The sequence below is a fragment of the Chenopodium album genome, chromosome 6 (assembly GCF_948465745.1).
Source record: "Chenopodium album chromosome 6, dcCheAlbu1.1, whole genome shotgun sequence".
In the NCBI taxonomy this organism is placed as follows: Eukaryota; Viridiplantae; Streptophyta; class Magnoliopsida; order Caryophyllales; family Amaranthaceae; genus Chenopodium; species Chenopodium album.
Window position 1 is genome coordinate 99589 of NC_137839.1, and position 10076 is coordinate 109664.

At 36.0% G+C, this 10076-nt stretch overlaps 1 protein-coding gene across 1 annotated transcript; it reads right to left on the bottom strand.

Moving 5' to 3' along the window:
• Window positions 1–201: 201 nt before the first annotated feature.
• On the bottom strand, window positions 202–4622 carry LOC145635473 (protein SUPPRESSOR OF MAX2 1-like). The gene is made up of 3 exons (XM_081686756.1): window positions 2915–4622; window positions 2277–2565; window positions 202–2187 (listed from the first exon to the last, which is right to left on the bottom strand). The coding sequence occupies exons 1-3, from the start codon at window positions 4129–4131 to the stop codon at window positions 547–549; spliced, it is 3147 nt and encodes a 1048-aa protein (XP_081542882.1). The 5' UTR covers window positions 4132–4622; the 3' UTR covers window positions 202–546.
• Window positions 4623–10076: the final 5454 nt, after the last annotated feature.

A 10076-nucleotide genomic window follows, 5' to 3' on the forward strand; every position in this document is an offset into this window, starting at 1 on the left:
TTAAAAAAGATATTAGATTGATGTGGCCATAATCGACTTACACAGCACTACGTGTCATGCTCTTTCAAAATTATTTAACCAATAGAATATGTAATAAATCCTACACAGCGAGACGTGAAACCTTAAAAAGTGTTAACATCTGTAGAAGCGAAGGCAATGCCTTCATATTGCAACTTCAAAAAGAGCAAAAAGAAATGGAAGTGATAGTCAAAGTGAGGAATCCCTCATCTTATTATTTTAATCATCTGTTCATGTAACAGAATATAATCTAATCTTATACTCTATGTGATCAACATATTTTATACATATATATATATGTTTGTGAAAAATTAAGTGGATAACAACATCAAAAAGAAATTAAATAATAAGGAGAGAGACCATATACTTTTGTACTAAAGATTTTTTTTTTTTTTTTTTAAACCATCTTAAAGTATCCCCTGTATTTGGTCTTCCCTCAACTGTATTTCTCCTAGAACAATTCCATAATATCCCGCCAAAAGACTAACTTTCAAGTATATATACATCTCTCCTACATACACCATAACATTACTGTGCATTAGATACCACCATGATTCTTCCCGGTAGCCAATCGCCAGGACTCCGGCTATCAGATTCTTGATCTAGCTCAAGCCGAGCAACCACTTTACCCTCCCCTGTAGCCAATGAGGGCAATTTTGTTTTGAGCTGATTAATGCTTGGTGCCAAGGTCTTCTCTATCCAAGATTCTAATGTGGTTTGTCCTAACCAAATTCCACTTAGGATCTTTTCAAGGGCTTCCCCCTCAATCTTTACCGACAGTGATTCACCTATTGTAGATGAGAATTTTGATAAGATGGACCTTTCGATATTTTGTCTGATTGGTTTTAAGTCGACTGCTTTGAAGATGATAGCCTCGTCTACTGAAGTCAGCAGCTCGTTGGGTGCTTCTGAAGAGGTTGTGGGAGATCCCCTGTTCTCGTGGCCATGCTCCTCCTCGTGATCAACTGTGAGATCGCTCGAGTTGTGGGATCCATCGAGTCGATCATCATCAGTATCAGCCATCTGATTGAGATCAAATGAATTTCCCTGACCAATTTCCTCCTTCCTTTGCTTAGTTGACCTTTCTTGATCATTATCACTCAGCCAACTTGGAGATCTTTTCCCTGCATTGATAACCTTTTCACCTAATGATATTTTCAACTGCCAACCACCACTTGCTAAGGTCGTCATCTTCTCTTCATTGAGAGTAACCACGCCATCGGATAAATTTCGCAGCCTTTCTGGCATCCAACTTGATGTAACAATGAAAACGACATTACCAAGACTGATTTCACGGCCATGAGAATCGGAAATCCTTCCCCTTTCCATTGCCCGTTTGACATTCCCTCTGACTAGCATATCAGCCTCATCAATATCTTGCAGCATTATCACCGAAAATGGATTTCTTCTAACCGACTCTACAATTCTATCGATCACAGTTTTACCACGGAAATTAAATTCAGATTCATCACCATCACGTCTAGAGCCAAGAGAGATAATAATAGGACCAACACCAGAAACAAGCTCCGATAAAGCAGCAGCCATCTTCTTCTTACCCATCCTATCAGGACCGGAGAATAGCAACCATATGTCACCTTTTGACCCTCCAACTCGACGTTTTCCACTTCCTAATCTACATTGTGTTACGGCAGCAGCTACAGCAGACGCTGCATCTGTCTGCCACCACACCTTGGCAATCAGACCTTTAAGCAGCCTCTTGAACGAGTCTACATCTTCAGGAATAGCAGACACAGGTTTTTCAGCTGATTCAGATGAAATGCAGCCGAGGAAGTCTTTAAGGCCGTCTTTTTGGCCATCATCTTGAGCTGTACTCATAGTCTTTGTTGGACCTAGAACAAGTTCTGTTCTTACCGGGCTCCCTGGTGTACTTTTGGGATTTCCCGAATTAAGTTGCTGAGTAACAGGAGAGCTAAGATTGAGCTGCAGGCCATCCCCAAGGCCTCTGGGTTGTTGCTGTAATTTCGGTTGAAATGGTTGGCGCACAAGTAGATTCGGATTGTACAAGCCCGTCATTGAGAGGGGTGATGGAACGATTCTCTCAGAGCTCATATTATTGTAAAAACTAGGATGGAGTTGCAAACATGTCTCTCTCCATTTCTTCTGCAATTCTTGCGTTTTCTGTCTCAAGATCATATCTTGCTCCTTACACTGCAATCCACAACAAACAAACCTTAATCTTCTAGACAGTAAATTTCATCTAATACACCAAAGACATCAAAATTTAAATATGAACAGACCTGAAGTGTCTCATCACTATTCGATTTTGCATTCTGTAACCAAGGGGGCAACGACTGTCGAGTTGCATCCGACTTTACATCAGAAGATTGCTTCTCTGTCTGCCCTGCAACAACATTTGCAAGCTCCTGATCATACTTCTCTGTACACTGAGGGCAGCAGCTAAATCTCCTAGTAGGATCCACATTTTCAGAAACCCGTCTAGTTATAGACGAAGCAGGCATCGGAAAGCCTTTCATCGGGCTTAAACACTCAACTGAGCTACTTAATATTCCTCCATTAGACCCCAACCTGCACACAAACATATATAAATGTTGATTGATTATATGTTCAACACACATAAATATTGTACTTTCATGGTACACACGTATACTATACTATATCCTATATTCCACAATTTCTCATCAATCAAAATGATGAACTATCAATAGTTGTAGGACTAAAAAAAACAGAATCGTTATAACATAGGTGGACTAACTTGATTTTTTTTTTTTTTTTTTTTTTTTTGGGTTCTCAAAAAAATTCAACTTAAACTAGAAGCATATCCAACAGAATTAGTCAATTTTTAACAAACAAGTAGAATATTAAAAACATCAAATTAATATAAAAATTAAAAAGAGGGGGTTTAAGATTATGTTACCTAGGCAAGATCCCAGTAAGAGGGGGTCTAGCAACAATTGAAACAACCTGAAGATCCCATTCATTCTCCATTGCAGTATGATAAACTTGACATCTTAAATAAGTTTCACAAGTAGCTGTTCCAATAAACCAAATTTTACTCCCTTCACCATATTTCCTTAAAATCTTCCCCATCTCAGTAACCGCCCCTCGAGCTGCCTCCGATACACCTTGACTAGCAGGCTGATCAACCAGCCATTTCAAGTCACCCAAATCAATTATCACCCCATTTCCTCCTTTACAATTCACCACCATTTTCTTTTCAATCAATGCCCCTAATTCCATCAATTTGCTTCCCAATTGTGCACGATCCGAACCGAGCTCCTTCTCTACTGATATCACCTCCACCCCTTGCAACACCCCGTCGCGTATTTCGTTCTTGTCGATTCGTTTAATCACTTCCCTGACCACCTCCTCCGGCCCCGATTCGCCTACTAGAATCGGGTTCCGTTTCTTAGACCTTGACAAGATATCCATCACTTTTTGTACATCATCCCCTTTTCCTTGCAACATCCCATTCCCTTGATGTTGCTGCTGCTGTAATCTAGGATTCAAGTACAAGTTCCTTTGTAGTCCGGCACCCGGCGGAGATGGGCCGCCGGGTCCGGACCTGAAACCCAACCCAATTCTGGGCCCAGAATTGGGTTGTGTGCTAACAACCTGCTCAATAGCAGCTTTAACCGCCGGACTCGAAAACGAAGCCTCCCTCATAACCCGGCTAACACTAGGATCATCAAGTATCGAAATTATCAGCTGCTCTAATTCAACCTTTACAGCCAACAACGGCTGCTGCTGTTGTTCAGGACACCCTCTTCTCTGATGAGCTTGAGCCCGCTTTAAGGCCGCCATTAACGCATTCGATATCGGCGGCTCATGAACTGATCCACTGCTACCATTACCACCGGTCTGCGCCGTCGGTAGCGCCGTCGGTAAACGCTCTAAGGCGACGCTAAAACAGAGCTCAAGAGCTCTGCACTGAAGTGGGTGTGAAGAATTGGGGTGGGAGCGGATACAAGCTTGCCGGAGGAACCCGGTTGGTGATGATAAAAGCGTGGCTGCTACATGTAAAGGGGTGGTTTGGCCGTGGTTCCTTCGGCCAGCTTCGGCGATCGAGTGGCTTAACACACTCGCCGCCTCCGGCGTTAGGGTTTGCTGGATCGCGCTCAATCCGCCCCTCATCGGAATGATCTCCTCTTAAATTTCACTATAACAAACACAATTCGGAATCGAATCCGATAATTAAGCAAATTAAGGAGTATAATTAAGATGATTTATGGGGGGTGGTTCTTGAGAGTGGTAAGAGGGGAAGAGAAGAGAAAAAGATTGGAAGAGAGAAATGAATGATATGATATTAAGAATTGTAAACTACAACTTCTTATCTATCTATGTTTATGACCCACAAAAGAAAGAGTGTGAAATAGCAAAATTAAAAACAAGTTGACGAAATTCACATTTTGGAGCAAAATGATAAATGAAAAATGTAATAATCAAACTCAACGACACAAACCGACCCAGTAAATAAGAGAGAGGGAAAGGAAAGAAAGAGAGAAAAAACTTGGAAACTAAAATTCCTCCATCTACAGAACCCAACAAACGAACATCTAAAAGTAGGAGCTCAGCTTTTTTAAGCTCCACATTTTCTTCTTTATTTATTTATTTTTAATAATAATAAAATAAAGGTTGGATTTTTGAAGGCGTGAAAGAGTACATGTAAAAAGGAAAAAAAAAAAAAAGGAGAGAATTCAACGCGAAAGGGGAAGATCACATCACCTTCTTTGCATAACTTAACTGAATTGAAATTTCTATTTTTTTTATCTCTCTTTTTTTTCTTACTTTCCTCCTTTGGTTTATTTTTTAATTCAAGTTTTTACTCCTTTCTTCCATTTGTCTACCCTTTTAAAAAAAACTATTGTGTCAAAAAAAAAAAAAAAAAAAAAAAAAAAAAAAAAAACTATTATTTGTCAAGGTATAAATTTAATTATCAAGTTTTCTAATTCAAAGATGTTTTGAATTTTTTTTTTTTTTTTTTTGTTTCTAGAGCTGTCAATTCGAGTAAACGGGTCATGTTTGAGTCGGTAAGAATGGGTCGGGTCACTTGTCACTTCGGATTAATTCCATAATCTATGCAGTTCGGGTTTGGGTTGAGTCATGCTTGACTCTGGTCACGTCAGGTCATACTTCTTATCAGGTTTGGGTCGGGTTTAGATCAGGTTAATAACAGGTCAGGTACATTCGAGTCGGGTGAACAATAGGTCGGGTTTAATTCGGGTTTTCACTGGTTAAAACGGGTTAGGGTAATACTCGGGTTCGGTTCAAGTCTATAATTTGCGGGTTAGAATCAAGTCGGGTCATTCTCGGGTTTGAGTCGGGTTCGGTTCAAATCAATAATTTGCGGGTTATAATCAGGTCGGGTCATTTTCAAGTCAAGTCATTCTCGGGTTCAAGTCAAGTTCGGTTCAAGTCAATAATTTGCAGGTTATGTTGGGTCATTTCCAATTCGGGTCATTCTCGGAGTCAAGTCGGGTAATATTCAAGTCAATAATTTACAGGTTACAATCAAATCGTGTCATCTCCAAGTCAGGTCATATTCGGGTTCAACTAAATATAAATAGATAAATATCATTTTTATCAAGCTAATTATTTCCTTTGACTATAATATATATGGCAATATACTAAGGAACTATAGGCTATAATTTCGGAAGTTAATTATCTCCTTTGACCATACAACAAATATATATTATATTTAACTCTTAAATTTGAGGATGATGCTCCTTTCATTTGCTGGCCTGGACCGACTTGGTCTCCCAAGACAAAATGCTTTGATCAACAATAATAAAGGTGATCTAAATTGCATTTAAGGTGATTTGAAATCGAGTGAAGAACAATTTGGGTTGAATTTAGGTCGGGTCAATAACAAGTCGTAATTTCGAGTCGGGTTAGTAACAGATCGGGTTGAATTTTTGGGTTGGGTAAGTCATAGGTATGGTAAAATTCGGGTCGGGTCAATAACAAATTGGGTTGAATTTGGGTCAGGTCAATAACAAGTCGGGTTGATTTCGGGTCAGGTTTGTAACTGGTTGGGTTAAATTCGGGTCGGGTTAGGAACGGGTCGGGTTGAATTCAGGTCAGGTTAGTAACAAGTCGGGTTAAATTCGGGTTTGGACGGGTTAAAACGGGTTTGGGTCAATTTCGGTTCAAGTCGGGTTCGGTTCAGGTCAATAATTTACGGGTTACATTCTGGTCGGGTCATCTCCAAGTTAGTTCATGTTCGGGTTCGGGTCTCACATACTCGGGTCAACTCGGGTCTAGGGTTGGTTTCAGGTTGGGTCAGGTCGGGTTTGTGCCACCATTTTTTCGGGTTCAAATGGGTCGGATAGTAATCGGGTTTGAGTTGGTATTTCGGGTCTGGTCAACTTTTGACAGATCTAGTTGTTTCCACCTTATTCATCTTTTAAGCTGATTCGGATTCGAGGTTCAATTCGTAATTAGGTTCTAATTCCCCTACTAATTGTTGTTGCAAAGGATTGCATATGGGTACTTCCAACTTAGTGCAACCCTAATCACCTGTGTACCAATAGTCAATTGGCAATATTACTCTATAAAAAGATCATGTTCTTATAGATATATTGATATTGCAGAGATAGTATACAATATACGGAGTATTTGACAATAACATTTTGATAGTCAAGTTTTAATGTGTAAACAGTTCAAAAATCAAATATATCCTTTAAAGCCCTTGTAATTATTCTGAAATGAAGGAAGCGCTAAGAATACTCGGTGAAAGATCATCCTCTTTTACACCTGTTTATTGAAATGTAGATTTTGATTAATGAGTGTTCTTTACAATATGTTACTCAAATAAATCTTTTTTAAAATTTATTGTAATTGTGGACTACATTTAGTTAACCTTTATTAACATTTATTTTAACTTTGTTAAGAATCATTTTTCCATTGGTGAAAACCTTCACTAAAGTATTCAAGGGCACACATTGAAGTCTTCAATTGGTTCAATAGTATATAAGTTTAAATATAAGAATTAATAAATTTAAACAAACTTATAATTTTAAACAAAGAAAGTTAAATATATTCACTTAAATCAAACAATTTAATCTTTTTTCTCTGATTGTTTGTTTTAAATGAATCTATTCTACTTTAATTAACCGAGTGAAATTGAATGTTATAATTATACTCGTATATATTACAAATATTATGGAGTACTAAAGATAGATTAAATGAATTATCTAGATTTTTTTATTCATCCATCAATGTATGGAGATTCTTGTCTCATCTACAATATAACTTTTCAATGAAAAATAATTGGAATAAATTTGGTAAAATTATAATTATAGAAATGATGAAATCATGTTATACTTATACACACTCAAATATATCCTTTTTCATTTCTTCTTACAAAATTTATAATCATTGTTGCTTGATGGGTAATACAAATAAGGGTGTAAAAAAATTACGCTAGAAAAATAAATGTTTGGTGGCATTATATTACGTGGATTAAAATTGTTTGTTTTCATTGATTGCGGAGAGAGAAAGTTGAAATTATGGAGTATTATTTTTTTTTAAAAAAAAATAAATACATAAAAAGTTAAATTATTTTAGAAGGAGAGAGAAAAAGTACTTTTTGGGGGTGCAAGGATTTCTGGGGAAAAAAGAAAGGAAAAAGCTATAGTTGATTGAGTGACATTAGAGATGATGAAGAGAGAGAAAGTAGCTTTTTAGAGGGATGAGAAAGAAAGAGTATCATCAAAGGGGATTTTGCCTTTTCTTTCTCTCTCTCTTTCTCTCTCTCTCTCTGTGACTCATTTGACTGTCCTTTTTATATTTACTCATTTTTACTTAATTTTAAGTTCTCACTCGCATGAATGTTGCGTGTCTTCCACGCGCTTCAAGATAGGATAAGATTAGATATATATTTGGTTATTTGGACAGATGGATACCTATATGCTTTTTATGTACATGAAAATTGTGTTTTTGTATGTGATCTGATCTAATCTTGTTTATAAAGTTCAATACAATGATCTTTGTGTATCTAATTGAACAAAAGAGAATATTTTAAATACTACGTTGTAATTTTTGGATTTCAATTTAAAGGTTATCAAATAATTAAATACTCCCTTCGTCCCTGAATAAAATGTCTCCTTCTCTTTATTATGTGAGGAATAAATGCTCACAAGAGGCATTGTATTAAGGGACGGAAAGAGTAGTAATTTTTTGATTTCAATTTAAAGATTATCGAACAATACCATCAGAGCAATCTTTTAAGTTTTTTTTTTTTTCTTTTGATTTATTCATTCATACGTCATTAAGATTTTATAGATCATAGATTAGTTGTTCTTACTAATATGGAGTATAACACCATATTATTTTACATGCACTTCGATCAAATCTGATCTAGTAGTTAGCTTACCAAATGATGTCGATCTCATTAGGGCCTGTTTTGATTTAATTGAACTGATTGGAGCTGAAATGAACTGAATTGAAATGAATTATTTATCATATAAGGAAATTAATAGTCAAACTGAACTGAACCAATATGAATTGTTTAGGAGAGAAGAAAATTAGTAGTTAAACTGAACTGAACTGAAATTAAGATAAAGAGAACAGACCCTTAGTCACTAATCATTTTGAAAATTAATATTGCTTATGGAAACCAGTTCATGCAGCTTAAAATTCAACTCATTCTTCCAAGTTCCAACAATGTGCATTATCCACTATGGACTATCGAGCATGTGTTTTAATTTGGAGGGTACAAAAACTTCTATGATAAAGGGACAACGTTAACAAATTTTTTCTTTTAAAGATTAGATGGACTACTTCTAAAGTTCTAATGAATGAAATGGTATTGAATTATTGATAATATTCCTATTTATATGTGTCGATCTGGTTTTGATATATAATATTAAAGTTTTTCATATATGTGTGTCGATCTGGTTTTGATACTATATCAAGCTTTTTACGAAATGATATTCCTCGGCTCTAAATTAGGCTTAACCCACAATACACAAGAGTTAGCCAAAAAAAATAAAACGAATGCATGCTATTTGGGAAAGTGATAATTAACAAAATCAACAAATGATAAAATAGGTTGAGTTGTAATAATTTAGGGGGTAAGGACCTGTTTTCTTTAGTTTAATTTTAACTCAGTTTAGTTCCAAATTTCCTCCTCTTATAAAATATTCAGTTCAGTTCCAATCAACTCAGTTCAGTTCGGCTCATTTCAGTAAATCGGATGAGGCTCTAACTCTTTTTGTTATTGAAGATACATAAAGGGTGTGATATTTTATACATGAACTATAATTTGAATCAAATAGCTTTTAAATTAACAACAAGATCAACTCAGGTTACACATATACATAATGACCTATGTAGGTCCTATTCTTTTAAGCTGATGTGGTCTGCTATGCTTTATTTGCTGAGCTCTGCTCTACTATGCTTACACGTGCTCTGTTCAAAGTTTGAAAAAAAAAAAAAAACACAACAACAGGGTTGTACTTTATGTACAAAAGGATGCATCCTAAATCCTTAATGGGCTAACATGCCACTAAGGAGGGTGGCATAGGGATGATTTTAAATTTTAAATTTACTTTTAACTAATATATAATTTTTTTTTTTAAAAAAAATCATATGTTATGGAGTATCATGTAAAATATTTTTGGATAAATTTTTATGTATATTTTCATTATATTTATCTTTTATACTTCTTAATAATACAAGTATATAATTAGAAATATTAATATTGTTCAATTTGTGATTATTATGAAATGAAAAAAATCGGTTCAATATTAAACTCGTGCTGCCCCTTTAACTAGGGGTGAGCATGGGACAGGCACCCGTACAGTTAGTACTAACGGTTCGGGTACCCGATAACCAAGATCCCTAAAAGTGATATCCATAACCCGAACCGATAAGTTCGGGTACCCGGACTGTGGGTACCTGGATTTTCGGATCGGTTATCGGGTACCCATTAAGATATCCAATAATAATAATTAAACTTAATTATGTAGTTATTATGATATAATTTACCACTAATTAACAACAATATCATATGATTTTGTCCAAATTATTAATAATATTACTAATCATTGACATTATAAAGTAATTGTGAAGTA

What these genes read in the sequence shown, in the direction of transcription:
- LOC145635473 (XM_081686756.1), bottom strand. Translation starts at nt 4,131, where the DNA reads ATGAGGGGCGGATTGAGCGCGATCCAGCAAACCCTAACGCCGGAGGCG. An exon ending in CTTACTGGGATCTTGCCTAG is followed by an intron (nt 2,566 to 2,914) that starts GTAACATAATCT and finishes GTTTGTGTGCAG; the next exon opens with GTTGGGGTCTAATGGAGGAA. An exon ending in ATAGTGATGAGACACTTCAG is followed by an intron (nt 2,188 to 2,276) that starts GTCTGTTCATAT and finishes TGTGGATTGCAG; the next exon opens with TGTAAGGAGCAAGATATGAT.